The following is a 15676-nucleotide window of genomic DNA, read 5'->3' as shown; positions in this document are numbered from 1 at the left end:
CCAACATGCTCAACCAGAATGACTGTTACAAGCTCAGTTACAGGTTCACTCCGAGGGTTTTAAGTCAGTTTGCAGCAGTCAAGACAGAAGGAAGGCAAGCATTAGAGTCACAGCAGAGCTGAGCTGCAGATTTTAAGCTCACAGTTACTGAAAGCTGGAACATCAGATGACTTAATAATGCCAAAACTCTGTGGGATCGCCAAAGTTAGATGATGAGGGAGAAGGACAGTTATTCCTGAATACTGTCATGTGGAGGAATTCTAGCTGTGGGCCTTCGAAATGATAGTTTGGAAGAGACAGACAAGGGTGTTTTTTGAACTTGTCACCCAAAACTGGATTCAGACCCTGTAACTAGAGAAATATTTTTGTGAAAAGGCATATGATTGGTAAAGAACTCAAAATCACTTCAGAACTAGGCTGGAAGGTATAAAATGATTATGTGGTGAAACAGCTTGGCTTTGTAGTGATGAATTATCCTCACCCCAAACCTTCCAAACAACTTCAGGGAAAAAACAATTTCCTTCCAACATCATATTCTCTGTTATTAAAAGAACAGAATCAGGGTCCAGGTCACATATCCAGTGCTATACAGGTACAAGATTCTTTTGAGTTACTTCAGAGCGTCCCTGAAATGAAAAACCTGTATCAAAAGATGATAAATGCTTTAGTCAACAAGATAAAATTTGGGAGGGGTTTTTTAAACATACCATAATACCTTCCCGTGGAATACTGTTCTTTGAAGAAGAAAATTAGCTAAGGCCAGAATTTGTTTTGGACAGATTGAAATAGAAAAATGCATAAGTCTGTTTCTAATTGAGAGAAGTCCTACTAATGCCATTGTATTTCTGTTATTTAAAAACTAGAGTTCTCTAAGATCCTAGGCTGCTTTACATTGAAGTGGAAATGGTAATTTCTAGAGTCAGATTGCTGTGAATACATTTTTATTTATCATTAATAGTTTAAAGGGATAATTAATGCTTTTCATACTTTCATAAAGTTTTCCTTGTTAAGTACAACCACAAAATTGGTGGGGAAGTTCCCCTTTTCTTCATTCATTACTGCTTTTTCAACAGATAACACAGAAAAAGAAGAAAATTCTCAAATAAAACAAGAACCACACCCAATAAAGCAAGAACCACACCTAATGTCGTAGACATCACCAATACCAGGTAAAAGAATTTAGTGTTTTGCGAAGGCAGCGCCTGTCAAGGAATAGTATTCTTATATTTTTGGGGAGGAGAGGGTACAATACTCAATGTCAGAAGGTGCCAGTCCTTTTCTTGTGAATTATTTTATCTGTCCCAGTTCTCACATATGAAGTGTAGGATGTTTTCACTTTCTTATCCAAATACAGTGTAAAGCACACTGTTCAAATTTCAGAGACAGTCAGTCCTAGGAAAATGTGACCTAAAAATAAAAATGTGTAATAATTATGTACCTGGGAGGCAGAGCAACTGAAAGCTGAGGGAATTAGTGTTTATGAAGAGCTCTGACATGGTTGTGTGAAAGAGCATTATTGTTCTTGGTAACACCCATATATTTCCAAATCGTAATTGAACAGAAAAGCTCTTCACTATTTTTGCAGTATTGTCTGAGCTTGGGACACTCAGTAAAGCTATTAGCTTTGATGACAAACAGATCTCCTTTAGAAGTTTTCTTTCTTTTGCATTAACTTATAAAAAGCTTAGTTTAATTTACAGTGCCAAAATGTTCAAGTCCGTCTCTTACACTATTTTTAATGTCACTTATTCCTAAAAATGACATTTTTGTGGTGATGGAGAACAGTGATAGTGATGCTGTTCCATCACTGAGTTTAAAATGCTGACCCACATGTTTTTGAGTCTCTGTGCTTCATTCAGAGAAAATGGTAGTACTTCTTCCCATTTCAGTTTTTTGATAATACTTGAAACCAGATATTTCCCTCATAGTGTGGTATTTGATACTTCATCAATTTGATTTGATTGCTGATACTTCAGCAATTTGTTAGATTTCATCTAACATAAAGTTAGATGAAGCAGTGGCTGGGGAAGCCTGGGTTTTACTCCTGGCACCATCCAGCTTTTTGGAGACCAGGGACAGCCTTGGCCATGGCCCTCCATCCATGCAGCATGAACACAGCCTGGGACATGAAAGGCTGCTGGTGGCATTGGGACAATGAAATGATGTGGTAGAAAGTGGCAGGCACTGACAAATCAGCATCCCAATTGTCTATGCCCTGAGCATTTCAGGCACAGCAATGGTGGTCTTATTGAATCAGTAAAGTCTGCTTTGTGGATATTTGTCATAAAACTGAATGTGGCAGGAGAAAATATACTAAAGAAAAACTTCTGATTTGTCATGGGAAGCACTGCAGTCAGTGAGATATATAAAACCCTCCCACTTGTCCATTAAAGGTCACAGAAATATTGTCTGAGCAATGGCTACACAATTTGATGCTGCAGTGGTTTGGATTTTAGATGCTTTAGGCCATCCACTGAATTTGTACTAAAGTAAATATTTGTTCTAAATTCTTACAGAGGCCACTCACACACATTTAATCTCACATTTATTGAGAGCAATACTCAGCTTCTGCGTGCTTGCGGAATCTAGGCCTAAAGTACTGGACAATGCAATACAAACTGCTCATAGTTGTAATAAGATCCAAAGCTGCAATGAAACTAACTCACTTTTGTAACTTTTCTTACCTTGTCAGAAGCATCCGGTTCTGAGAAGAGCCTGCTGGGCCTGTCTAGAGCTGTGTAATATAACTGTATACGAAAAGTATCTTCAATTCAAACCCTTTTGTATAAGAGAAATACCTTCTATACAAACCCTTTTGTATTTTTAAATATAAATGTGTACTTTTTCAGCAGTTCTGTGAATTGACTTAAAGCAAAAAATGACTGTAGATTTGGAATGGCTGGTTTTAGTTTGGAGTATATTTTAAGGACTAAATACGATGCAGCAATGCTGGGGAGATGATAGGGATTAAAATGATTATGGACTTAGCTGAGGCTGTCTACATTCCCAATACAGCTAAATTTCACCATACCTGAATGCATCTCAGCTTTTTTAATGAGGAAAAATTTCTGTAAAGAGTTCACTTTTTTTACTTTGGAAGAAAAAAAATCATTCATTTTCAGTTACTATTTTAATGGTTGATTGGACAATAGTATCTGCATATTTGAACTAATTTTTCCTGTCATACCTGTCACAATTTATATGTTTTTCCTAAATAAAAGATAAACTGGTTCATTTGATGATTAGTACTCATTAATGAGATGGACTGTGAAATGGTCAGTATTTCAGTGTTAAACCTTGTTATAGTTTCTTCCATTAATTAAAAGTAGTAAGTGCATGTTTTATCAGAGTATCACAAGTTTATATATGATGGATTTGGTCTTGCAGTCCTACTGTAGGCAATAGTCCTGTGGATCTGTGTGAGAGCTTTTCTGAAGGCTGTGGGGATGCCTTTCTGTTCATCTAGAACTAGTTATGGAAACATGCTACAAGCTGCTCTAAGTCCTACTATGTCAAAAGCTCAGGATATTCTGTGATTCTGTGACTACAACAATCAGTCGAAGTCCCCTGTAGTCCTGGTTACGCCCCACATCATGTAAGAGACTAATGTGCTTTTTTTTTTTTTAAAGTTTCACAAGCCATAAGACATGTACAATTCTGGCTGTATGATAATCTCTAAAGATGCAAGTTATTCTAAAGGTTTCTCTTTTACTGGAATGAGCTTAGGATGACTGCATTTTATGCACAAATGGTAAACTTTATTCCCTGATGAAGAAATAAAGACTTTCCTGATGGTTTTCATGACTGTCCGTGCAGTATACATTTATGTATTTTACAACAAGTCCTAGCAATAATTCTGTAGGCAGGTAGAACATGCTGCAGCACAGTTACTTCCTTCCAGCAAAGAGGTAAGGTCCTGTCATGCCTTTGAGATAGAAATCCAGCTCTGGGTGGGTGAGGTGGTTGTATCTTCAAGGAAAATTTTGGAGCCTTAAATTCGTTTGAGTAGAGTGTCTATTCCCTGGAAGAAATCTGAAATGCAGCAGATAAATTCAGAGCAGCACATGCTTGTGTTTTCACAATTGCTCCATGCAGATCTAGGTGCTCCCACTCAATTCTGAGACCTTGTGCTGGTGATGTCAGCAGGGGGCAAGGTTGGCTTTGTGCTGAGGCATTTTGAAAACACACATCCTGTCCGACCTTCCTGCTCTCCAGCTGGTGGTGACTAGTGCCGAGCTGCCTTCCTGCCTCAGCAGACAGCCCCTCCCAGCCCCATGGAACGAGCCCGTTGGTGCACCTTGTCTGCTAACCCAGCCTATGGATACTCTCCACATTATAACCACTAACACATTTGCCTGCTGATGACTCAGACAGGCTCAGTTAATGAAACTGCAGCAATAGGTCAGGATCAAGTTTCGCACTTGCTGCTGGACATGTTCAGAATGAAGAAATGAGCTAATGCAGCTTTCTCTGGGTTTTGGCTGGCTCGACTTCCCCTTCTGAAAAAGCAGAAGGACAGTCCATCCCTGCTTCACACACAGCCCTCTTTAGGAGGCACGTTTTGCACAGCTGCCTGCAGAGCAAGGCTGTCTATTGCTGATGGAGTTTCAAGTGTTTACTCAAAATGAGGGCAAGGTATCACAGCAAAGGAACTGGGAAAATAAATAATTCCAGGATATTGCCTTGTCAAGTGTATAATAGCAGAGTGGTCCTCCTACAACTTTGTATGCAGGACCTGAAAAAAAAATTAAGTGAAAGGGGATCCAGTGGTTTTACTGGAAGGATTAGAGTCCTTATGTGATGCTGGGAGTTGGAGTGGTGGTGTGCATCATGTGTGTCCTGCTGCTGGGCGTGCAGTAATGCTGATGGGTGTGTTGGTACTCAACGCTGAAGGCTCATTTTGGTCTCAGACATTTTGAGTTACATCCGGTAGAGGTAAATTAGACTGACAAAATAATTGCACCAATATTTATACCTTCCAAATATCAATTTTATATTAAGAAATTACCTACCTCTAATCCTAACAGCAGACTTTTAAGATGATGACTGTGAAAATCTCACTCATTTTCAAACACATGAGATATGTCACTCTTTAGGTGTTGAGTGATAATGCCCTAAAAAACCCTGGTTGTACTAATAAACAAACAAATAAATAAAATTGCAACCACTTACCAGACCTCTGACTAGTTTTTGTTACAGCATGAAAGGTTTGTGTTGACAAGGAAGGAGACAAGTATTTATTCCCTATGTTTTACTGAATTTTAAAAGCCTGTCCTGTGCAGTGGGCTGGCTCCTTTCTCTTAAATGGGAATTTTGGATCCAAGTAGTGCAGTATCCAGGATGTCCATGGTGAAACTGGGCATTTCTCGGTTACGGCACCCTGGCTTTTCTCACAGCGTAACAACCAGTTTAAGTCCAGCACCTCTGTGGTGCAGCTGCTGGCCAGTGTTTTTCCCTTGGGAATTAAAGTTTTCCACATACAAAACTTGAACCTTTTCTCCTTTGTTTCTTTCTGTATCTGTCCTGTCAGAGACCCACTGTCAAGGAAGAGGGCAGGCTCTCGTTTCTGTGATTGTGTAACAGCTGTCTGCCATCAGTGACGTAAGCAAGGCCTCCCTTGGCTCTGTATTGAATTAAGCTGAAATTTAAACTACCAAAAATAAAAAATTACATTTTGAACACTGAGTTACAGGTGGTGTCTTCCTGTGAACTAACCCATCACTGGCATTTACAATCTCTGTTTCATTTCTCACATCACAAGATAAGGAATGATGAAACAGGAAGAAACGTGAATTGCGTGGTTTCCAGTAATGTACTGTCTGTAACAGAGTTTTAAATTTAGAAATAAGCTTTCATGACAGTTTGTGGTGTTCTCCATAAGCAGCAGCTATCTGGTGACTAACAGAGCAGAATCCAAACAGCCCTGGAGGGACCTTTTTTAATATCTGTGGTTGTATAATTTTGCCTTGCATACAGGGAAGTCCCCATGTTAAAATAATAAGAAGCCAAATGTAAATAACCATGTTTCTGAACTCCACAGATGCAAAGCACCACACCCAAGGGCCAGGGGGAAGTTATGGTTAGTATTTGATGTTTTTAATGCAGACAGAGCAAGCTTTTGTCTTTACAGCTAATAAGGGCACCGGGCTGATCCTGTGGCAGGGCTTGCCAAGTGGCAGGGCTGGTCAGTGAGGAGAGCCCCAGCTCCACCATGGTTTGGGGCTGTTGCCTGCCAGGATTGGGCAACAGCGGTGCTGCATCATTGCCCAAAACATCTCTGCTCCCGGCTGAGAGTGGGGCTGGGTTTGCTTGATGCTTAGCTCATGGTAATGTGCTGGCCTGCCAGGGACAAGAGCTGCACCCAGGCATGGGCTCTCACAGGAGATGGAGCACCGGGAATCAGGGATGGGGCCGAGGGCTCACGGCTGGCTGGAGCTGGGCTCCTCTGAGCACCCTGTGAAGAGCAGGTCCTGCCTCTGTCAGGGGACTACCTTGCACTGGTGCCCGTTGTAATCCTGGGTGCACTTTTGCCTGCAAGCTGTGTAGGATTGATCCATGCAGATCTCACATCCATTCAGGTCTTTCTGCTCAGGACTGGGGAGGGAGAAGGAGGAGGTAGATGCAGATTATGTGCTGGCATATCAGAGTGTCTTAGCAAGGGACCCTCCTGCTCTCCCAGTGGGAGGTAGGGGTCTGTCTCCAGCCCACCCTGGTGTTTCTCTATGCCTGGGGTCCCCTCCTGTTCGGCCTTATGCTCAGGTAAGGAGGTGAGCAGGGCTGGGACTGGCTCAGGTCCTCGAGGGCTGCTCAAGGCAGCCTTTCGGTGGCAGATTTTGAGGAAGCTGCAGGTAACTGAAAGGAAATGGTGATGCAAGGGCAGGAGCTCTTGCACACAGCCCGTAGCTGCCCCATCCTGCCTGGGCTCTGTCCCAGCTTCCCTACCTGCCCTACAGAGAATGGTGCTGCCATCCCTGGGCTCAGGGAGTGCTTTAACACACTTCGTTCAGCCCTTCCACCTCTGCTAGAGATGAAAAAGGCTCCTCTGGCTGCCATTGCCAAGGCGCCTGTCTGTCCTTGACCCTCTGCTGCAGCACCCTGTGCCATCACAGGGCAGGATGAGAAGTCAGAGGGTCACTTGGATATCAGGGCAGCCAGCCTGGCCCTCGCCCTTCACTGTCCTCTGATTCCAGAGGTGCTTCCAGGATACCGTGAGGCCTCCCACCCTGCCTCCTCCCTCTTCCTGGAGCCACCGGAGGGGCTGGGCTGGGAACTCACCATGGGAAGCACCGACTCAGTACAAACCACAGTGGGTAAACAATTACGGGTGTGATTGCAGCCCAAGTTCCACTTCCCCAGCGCTTTAACGGCGAAGCAGAGCTGTGCGAGGGCAGAGGGGAGGAGAGGAGAGGAAAGGAGAGAGTGCCCAGACACTCGGAGAGGCAGAAGCAGGGTCCGGAGCAGGACGCCGCGGGCAGGAGCAGCAATGGGGGACGCCTTCATCCGGCACATCGAGCTGCTGGGCTACGAGAAAAGGTTTTTCCCCAGCCAGCACTATGTGAGTACACAGCAACCTTCCAGCAAGTGAAGAGCGAGGACTGGGCGGGGTAAAAAGCCTGCCCAGCAAATTTCCTGAGATAAATGTGACCGAGGGCCTAAGAACATCCTTTTTGGAGGGGTCATGGATGATGGCATGAGCTGGAGGCAATCAGAGACTAAAATGTCCTAAACACACAAGATTTTGGGCACCTCCTTTGCAAGGTGTTGGTTACTTCACAGGCTTGGAAAGCACTTTTTCCTCTTTGACTGCCACCCATCCGGATGTTTCTGTCCCCTCTCCATCCATGCTGAGTTCCTTAGTGCCCAACTTGCTCGATGACAAGGCAGAGCTATTTGCATGGGGTGGTGGAAGGAAAACACAGTTTATCTGAAACTGGAACATTTGTGGGGCTCCCCAGGCACAGCACAGTGTGGGGTCCCACTCACCTGCAGAGCTTCAACCTCTGCTTTGCCCTTCAGGTCTACATGTTCCTGGTGAAGTGGAATGACCTATCCGAAAAGGTTGTCTACCGCCGCTTTACTGAGATATACGAGTTCCATGTGAGTCCTTGCAGGACAGGCACTGTCCCCTGGCCCAGCATACCAGGGCTCAAGGTGGGGAAAAGAGGAGGGTGAATTCCATCTGAAATTGCCCCAAAGCAAACCTGGCTCCAAAGAAGCTTCTGTGTCCAGTCCTTCAATCTCTTTTGCCCCTTTAAAGGTGGGAGTCATCTGTGTCCCTGGGCAGGTTTCTCCCAGTGCTGAAGTGTGGGATCCAGCCAGCACATCCTAGTGGCAGCAGAGCGAGCATCAAGAAGGGGGGCAAGCTGTGGGCAGGAGGGTGGGTGTTAAAGGGGGTTCCCCTGGTGCCATCCTCACGGCCATGCCTGGCTCTACCTGCAGAAAGTGCTGAAGGAGATGTTCCCCATTGAATCCGGGGATATCAACACAGAGAACCGGATCATCCCACACTTGCCAGGTGAGGGGCAAGCACCGGGGCTGGAGGGTGAAATAGAAATTGCAGCAGGTTGGGAAATTCCCTGGTGGGTCAAGCTGTTCTGGCTGCTTCCCAGGCAGATGCGTGGTCTGATCATTCCTGCCCACCAAGCTTGAAATCTAAACCCTGGAAAGATCTGAGCAGTGGCAGTGGTTCCTTCCCACTCAGCAGCACCACAGACTCCTTTCTGAAGGCTGGGCATGTCCTGAAGCATCAGCTGTGACCCCTGGCTTTGGGGAGGCTGAGCTGAGCTGAGCTGAGCTGAGCTGAGCGGAGCCCTCCTTTGGTGACACCATCACTGGGGTTGGTTTAATGCCCGTATGGCAACACAGATACTTTGTAAGCTATGCAATATCTCTTCAATGACAGGGAATGAACTCCTGATCCAAACAGCTGACGCTTTGTCCCCAGGCAAGGTGCAGGTCAACAAACTTCCCCCTTTTAATTAATTTTCTGCTTTAAAGGAGGCAGGAGAGAGCCTGAGAAAGAAGTACAGATTGTGGTTGACACCTATCAAGGAGGAATAAGCCTGCACTATGCAGGGTGGCACATTTGGGAGGCGGCTCCATTGGGGCTGGACTAACACTGGCATGCTGGGCTTGTTCCTATGCACCGCCCCCACCATGCTCGGGCTGTTCAAAGTGTCCTTGTTCCGCTTGGGGAACTGAGAGCACGGGGGACTAGGCAGGTGTCAGACTGCTGGGGCGGGGTGGGGGGGTGGGGCGTGGGGGTGCCACCAACCACACACATGCACCCCCTGTTATGCAGTTCAGCATTGCTGGGGGTTGGAGCTGCCAGTGACATTTTGGAGCTCTGGGGTCAAGAGCACCATGGCCAGTGGGACAGGGGGATAAGCATAAGCATAAGTGTCCTCTGGTCACAGGCTCCCCCTCTTGGTGCCCCAATGCAGCTGCTGTATTTGTGGGCCAGCAGCTGGGCTTAGTCTGAACACACATGTGGGAATTATCCTGAAGCTGAAATGGGGTCAAACAGGGTCTTTTCTGAGCTTGCATGAGCTGTGCTCCCCCAGAGCTTCACATTATGGACACCATGGAACCATGCAGCACCCTGGGGCCAAACCCACTTGTTTGCAGGGCAAAATTAATGATTCAGAGCAGCCTGCTTGGGAACATATTAAAACCAAGGCTCTCTGTCTGCTTTTTCTGAGCCCTTTTCCCTCTTCCTCAGCCCCAAAGTGGTTTGATGGGCAGCGCTCGACTGAGAACAGGCAGGGCACGCTGGCCGAGTACTGCTACACACTGGTCAACCTGCCCCACAAGATCTCTCGATGCCTGCATGTGGTCAGCTTCTTCAAGGTCCGCCATGATGACATGAACCCTGTCACGGACAGCCAGTGAGTCCAGCTGCCTGCTAGTTTGAGGGAAATCCTGTGTCCCTGGCCTTTGGGTGCTGGCAGTAGCCCACAGGGAGGACATCGCTGCTGATGGATAGGGGTAGTTGGCATTGAGCTGCCTTTGCTCTGACCTGTCTAGGATCAAGAAGCCTGAGGTCTTCCTCCTGCCAAAGGATTCCAAGCAAAGCCTTACTGGTAAGAGGCCTCAGAGGGGTGCAAGCAGCTACCGTGGTAGCAGCAAAGGCCATTTGGGAGAGGGGCTGCCATCCCACAGCGGATATGCTCATCAAGAGCATGGTCTTTGTGCCAGAGCTTCAGCTGGGGGGAAGCCAAAGCCTCAGGGGGAATGAGTCACTGTCCTGAGATCCACCTGCTTTGGGGAAGGAAGAGGCTGGGAGGGCACTTTGGGCTGTCCTGGGGCTGCTTCTGGCCTGCCTGAAATAGGGTGTTTCTCTGCTGGGTGCTGGGAGAGGGAACATCTCTCACTTCTCCCATGCAGACATCACAGGCCCCATCGTCCTGCAAACCTATCGAGCCATCGCTGACTATGAGAAGAGCTCCACGTCCGAGATGGCTCTAAAAGCTGGGGACATGGTGGATGTCGTGGAGAAGAGCGAGAATGGTATGTGTCCATCCCTTGGAAGAGCCCCGAGGGCCAGCCCCCTCCCTGCCACCATTTCAGCAGGGATGAGGACTGCCCTTGCATCTTGAGTCCAAACGCAGCATGTGAGTCAGTTATGACAGTGCACAGGCTGAAGGGTGAGGGGCAATTCTAGAAAACGGTGCAACTTCCTGATGTGCCTCAGCCTGTGAGGTTTCCTGCCCAGCAGGAACATGATGAACTGGTCAAGCCCTCTGGTTGCACCATGTCAACAGAGACCAGCCCCAGCACTGTCCCTTCAGTCCAGGACATGTGGATGTCTGCACCTGCCCCAGCCAGGACAGACTCAGTGCTAGTGTCCCCATGGTGCCCCCACAGTATTCTCTGTTCATGTCCATGGCTACTTTCCTTGCAGGCTGGTGGTTTTGCCAGTTGAAGAATAAACGGGGCTGGGTGCCTGCTGCCTATCTGGAGCCGATGGATGGTCCTGATGAGTCTGAAGAACAGGAGCCCAACTATGCAGGTAAAATGCTGGGGTGACCAGGGTATGCATCAGTGCAGCTCCCCACTGGGATGGCTCACTGCAAGACTGGGCAATCCGCACTGAGCAGGATCACTGGGCAGGGAGATGCTGCTGTAGGAACTGCCAGAAGGGATAAATCTCATGATTTGGTGCCTCAATGTCAACCTTGGGAGCTTCCCATGACCTGCAGCTCAGCATTAGACATGTGTTTTGGCTGATCACAGATGCTCATCTTGATCCAGTGGCCGTGCTGAGGTGGCTGGGTGAATACTGAAGTGCTGGGTTAGCAGAGGAGCACAGTGCCCCCCATGTCACCCTGCCATGACAATGGGGCCTTATTGCACGGAGCAGAGGGAGGATCCCACAGACTTGTGCTGATTGCTCACCAGGCTTCAGCTTCAGGGGTTTTACAACACTGCAACAGGCTTTATTACCACAACACTTCCTTCTGCCTCATTTCATCAATTGAATTCTGAACACACTTTCCAGCAGAGATAGTTGTGCTTCCACTGCTTGCACCCAGCAGCTTTCTTCTGGAGAGGTGATGGAGGGGCTGGGATGAGCCATGGGCAGTGACAAGGCTGGGGAAAGTCTGAATCCAAACTTGAAGCACCCTGGGTCTTGCCTAAAATGTAGGGTAAATGTTCTGGTGTCTCCTCTCTTCTCAGTGGCTGGGGAGGTTGAGCTCCATCCCAGGGGGGGCAGCATATGATCTGCCATCCCCATTTTGTGTGCAGGTGAGTCGTATGTGGTCCAGAAAAGCTACTCAGCTGTGGAAGAGGATGAGCTGACCCTCAAGGAGGGTGATACAATTGAAGTCATCCACAAGCTCCTTGATGGCTGGTGGGTCATCAGGTGAGAGATGCCAAGAACAGGTCAGGTGAGCAGGATTCAGGCAGAGGGAAGGGTTGCACCCATGGTTCTCCACATCAGGGCTGTGGAAGCCATGGGCTGTTTGGTGCCACTGCCCAGCACTTCCTTTTGCAGGGCTGCTTCTCAGAGTCTGTTCTTTGCCAAATATTAAATGTCCCCTCTGTTGGGGACTTCAGAAATATCCAAGAAGGAGGCAGATGGGAAAAAAAATTGTTAGTTATTTTGCCTCTAATTGGTCTGGCACATTTTGCTTTGCAAAATCTCAACTTTCATCTCATCTGCAAGGAACATGAAAGGTAACCCACAGGACACCAGCAGGGGACAGGCATGAACCATGAATCATGGGATATCCTAAGCAGGAGGTGTTCAAGGCCAGGTTGAATGGGGCTTGGAACAACCTGCTCTAATGGAAGGTGTCCCTGCCCATGGCAGGGAGTTGGAACAAGATGATCTTTAAGGTTGCTTCCAAGCCAAACCATCCTGGGATTCTTTGACACCCACAAGGATCATCAAGTCTCTCTCCCGGACTGAGGAGGCAGTTGCACAGCCACGACTGCAAGTGATGTTGCTTTGTGTTGCACTGCAGGAAGGATGAAACCACGGGTTATTACCCCTCCATGTACCTGCAGAAAGCTGGAGAGGTAAACTCTGTGAAGAGTGAACTGAGGAACCGGAGTGCTCCTCCACGGAGGTAGGAGAAGCCCTGGGTGGGAGGGGGCTTGGACTGAAGCTCTTCCTTGAGCAAGATGAAATTAAACCAGACAGTGGGTTGTGGTGTCACCTGCTTGCCCTGTCAATGAGGAACTGCTTGGATCGATGTGAGCAGAGCAGACAGACCAGGCTGCAGCAAAACCAGCTTTGTGCTCCCCAGCTCCCACAAGTACCCTAGTGTTGCTGGTGCCAGGCTGCGTGATCCTTACTCCAACAGGTCCTCCAGCCAGGGGCATTTCTCTGTGTCCTTCTGCAAAATTTATTTTCTGGGCTAATCTCCTTTTATTTTCAAATTGGCCATTTTCTTATTTCCCAAGTGCATGCACTGAATCTTTAAGAGGCGAGATTTGACTAAACGGAGCTGCCAAATGGCCTAATCTGATGGGAGGATTTGAGCTAATGGAAGGGATTTTATTTTGATTAAAAAGATAAAAAGCAATAATAACTCATTAATTCTGGTGTGGAGAGAATGGCTAGGAAGGGCAGAGCTTGCAGCTGTCTTTTCTTCCCTGCAAGAAAACACATAAACCCTGCTCTAAAAATCTCTCCAAATCCAGTTCTGATGGATCATGGACTGGATGTGGGACAGTGTAAAGTGGTCCAGATTCACCTATTTGAGTGCAGGGATGCTTGCTGATACCTTTGGGGGACGTGAGGTGGCCCATTCCAAGGTGAGTGTCTTGTCCCCCCACCATGGTGACACTGCCCCTGCAGTGCTGGCGCTGGCAGCCAGGCTGAGCCCTGTTGCAAAAGTGGTGACCTGCCATTGTGGGTAAGAGCTTTGATATGACATGGGATGTGTCCTCAGACCAGGAAGGGGCTGAAGGTAGGCAGACACATTGGCTCAAGAAGAGCAGGAGGATGGTGCCATGAGGTGGAGTTCAGGAGCCACCTCACTGCTGCCGTGGTAGTGGAGGCAAAGCAGTGGCCTCCGTCTGCGTGCCTGGGGGCGGTCCTGATGCTGTGTGTTCTCCTGTAGTAGCACCATGCTGCTCAGCCTTTAACTTCTCTCAGTAGTTTCTCTGCTGTGGGTTCAACACTGCACATCCAGGTGCATGCTGACACATGCCCCACGCTCCATTCCCCTGCATCTGATCCTTGGGCATTGGGGAGTCATGCCAAGCCCTACAGCAGGGACCTCAGTGTTGCAGCCAGGAGAGGTGCTGTATGTCCACTCATCAAAGAGCTATAGATCACTTACGGGGCTTTCTTGGTAAACCTCATGCCCATCTCATCCTCCCAGCCTTACACCCAATCTTCCTCACCATCCCCACTGTTACCTTCCAGACTTGTGCTCAGGGTTCACCCTTCAGTGTTTGCTTCTAAAGCACCATCCAGCTACCTCTGAACACATCGTACATCGTGTCCCTTGTGGCTCTCCTCGAGGGCTGGCATCCACCAGGCAAAACTCAAAAGCAGAAACTGGGGTTTGGGTGAAGCAGAGGAGGAGACACGGGGAAAGAAACGTGTGGTGTTAGAGCTGCCAGCATTAAAATGAAAGTTTTGTTTCTCACTCCCTGCAGATCCACCATCCAAAATGCGAAGAGCATCCATAAGCAGGGCCGGAAGCAGATCAGCCAGGAGACTTACAGGAGGAACAGCAAGAAGTACATCCAGAGCCAGTGGAACATGCAGGGAAATTCCCAGAACAAGGCCAATGTCATCAGTAAGTCTCAATGAGACTGGAATCCTGCAGGCTTGGCCCGTGACCCCCAGTGCTGGCAGCTGGAGCAGGATGGCACACTGAGGTCACCCCCTGCCCATCTGCCTTCTTCCGATGGGGAAAGTGTGTGCAGGGAGGTGTTTCTTTCAGCAAGGTTTCTTACCCCTGGCTATAGGTCAGATAGAGTGCAATATGGACCTGGAGGGAGGTCAGCCCGCATTTGGGACCTGTGCTTTCCTCTGTGCACCTCGCCTCCCCATTACCATTGCCATTGCCACATACGTGAGCAGAGCCCCCAGAGGGAAGTGTTGTATGAAGAATCATGGAATCATAGAATGGTTTCAGTAGGAAGGGACCTTAATGATTATCTCGTTCCAACCCCACCTTCCACTAGCCCAGGTTGCTCCAAGACCCATCCAACCTGGCCTTGAACACTTTCAAGCATGGGACAGCCATAGCTTCTCTGAGCAACCTGTGCCAGGGCCTTACCCCCCTCACAGGCAAGATTTTTTTCCTAATATTTAATCTAACCCTTCCTTCTGTCATTGTGAAGGCATTCCTCCTTGTCCTGTCACTCCAGCCCCTTGTAAAAAGCCTCTCTCCATGAGAAAGATGGCTGCCATTGAGGTAGACCCTTTAGATCTGGCAGTCCCCATGCAGTACCTTCCCAAAGGAGAGCAGCTCCTTGTGCAGACCTAAAGCTGGGATTCCCCTGAGAAGAGTTCCCAGCTGGGCACAGGTGGGCTCATCCCACCACCCTCACCTACATGAAGACCGTTACAGGCAACAGGGAGGAGAGGCAGAAGCTTTGGTGGCCATCACATAGGAAGCTGCTGAACGTTCATGAGGGTAGTGGGTGGTGGAGCACTTTGACCCATCTGTACATCTGCTTTGCTCGCAGTTGAGAAAAATGAGCCACAAGACAACAAGGCCAAGGCTCAACCTGCTGTTCCTCCTCGTCCCAGCAAAGATCTCATTTTGAACCGCTGCACTGAGAGGACCCGGAGGAAGATCCTGTGAGGATCCCCTGAGCCCCCACACCAGACACCCACTGCTTCATCTCCTCCAGCCCCTGCACAGCCAGGGCTTGGAGCCAGACCAGGGATCCATGTGGTTCTGGCAGCCACCACAGGCCACAGGGGACTGCTGGGCAAATTGGCACAGACCTGTGCCCGCTCTCATCCTCCATCATGGCCAGCCCAAGGTGTCCTGGTGGCATTGTGAGGAGGGACCGGCCCTGCTCCACCAGCTCCAAGGGGCTGAGACCTCACAGCCACCAGGACCCCTCATCTCTAGATCCCCTTTTATCACCTCTTTGTGTTTTGAATGATTTTGTGGTTTTCATCAATAAAGGAGAGACACTTGATAGACATCTCAGTGTCCACCTAGACAGTGAATCAGGCAGACCCTGAGGAGCA

At 48.2% G+C, this 15676-nt stretch overlaps 2 protein-coding genes across 11 annotated transcripts in view; both read left to right on the top strand.

Annotated features, from left to right (window-relative positions):
* The window catches only part of GTF2I (general transcription factor IIi), a 94064-nt gene extending 88388 nt beyond the window's left edge, over positions 1-5676 (top strand). For all 6 annotated transcript variants that reach the window (XM_017824051.1, XM_017824049.1, XM_017824053.1 and 3 more), the window contains 2 exons: positions 1074-1169; positions 2693-5676. In XM_017824051.1, the coding sequence (XP_017679540.1) occupies positions 1074-1153 (80 nt within the window). In that variant the 3' untranslated portion in view covers positions 1154-1169; positions 2693-5676. The remainder of the gene's footprint in view (positions 1-1073; positions 1170-2692) is intronic.
* A 1320-nt stretch (positions 5677-6996) lies between these two features.
* NCF1 (neutrophil cytosolic factor 1) lies at positions 6997-15628 on the top strand. Of its 5 annotated transcripts, none has more exons than XM_017824059.1 (11): positions 7002-7555; positions 8017-8151; positions 8440-8515; positions 9722-9887; positions 10027-10082; positions 10387-10509; positions 10904-11011; positions 11749-11866; positions 12471-12575; positions 14119-14261; positions 15160-15628. In XM_017824059.1, the coding sequence occupies exons 1-11, from the start codon at positions 7484-7486 to the stop codon at positions 15276-15278; spliced, it is 1221 nt and encodes a 406-aa protein (XP_017679548.1). In that variant the 5' UTR covers positions 7002-7483; the 3' UTR covers positions 15279-15628. The 5 variants fall into 5 exon arrangements, with proteins under 5 accessions (XP_017679549.1, XP_017679546.1, XP_017679547.1 ...); XM_017824061.1 differs by having other exon boundaries at positions 7004-7555; positions 8017-8097; XM_017824060.1 differs by having other exon boundaries at positions 6997-8151; positions 15224-15312.
* Positions 15629-15676: the final 48 nt, after the last annotated feature.

Source organism: Lepidothrix coronata, unplaced genomic scaffold (assembly GCF_001604755.1).
Source record: "Lepidothrix coronata isolate B3197 unplaced genomic scaffold, Lepidothrix_coronata-1.0 Scaffold108, whole genome shotgun sequence".
Taxonomy (NCBI): Eukaryota; Metazoa; Chordata; class Aves; order Passeriformes; family Pipridae; genus Lepidothrix; species Lepidothrix coronata.
The sequence above is the reverse complement of the archived record's forward strand: the minus strand, read 5'-3'. Positions and strand labels throughout refer to the sequence as shown.

Excerpts from the sequence above, each read along its gene's own strand:
- NCF1 (XM_017824057.1), top strand. The coding sequence starts at position 7,873 with ATGACAAGGCAGAGCTATTTGCATGGGGTGGTGGAAGGAAAACACAGT. Across the intron at positions 10,510-10,903 it reads CGTGGAGAAGAGCGAGAATG|GCTGGTGGTTTTGCCAGTTG; the intron begins GTATGTGTCCAT and ends CTTTCCTTGCAG. Across the intron at positions 11,867-12,470 it reads GATGGCTGGTGGGTCATCAG|GAAGGATGAAACCACGGGTT; the intron begins GTGAGAGATGCC and ends GTTGCACTGCAG.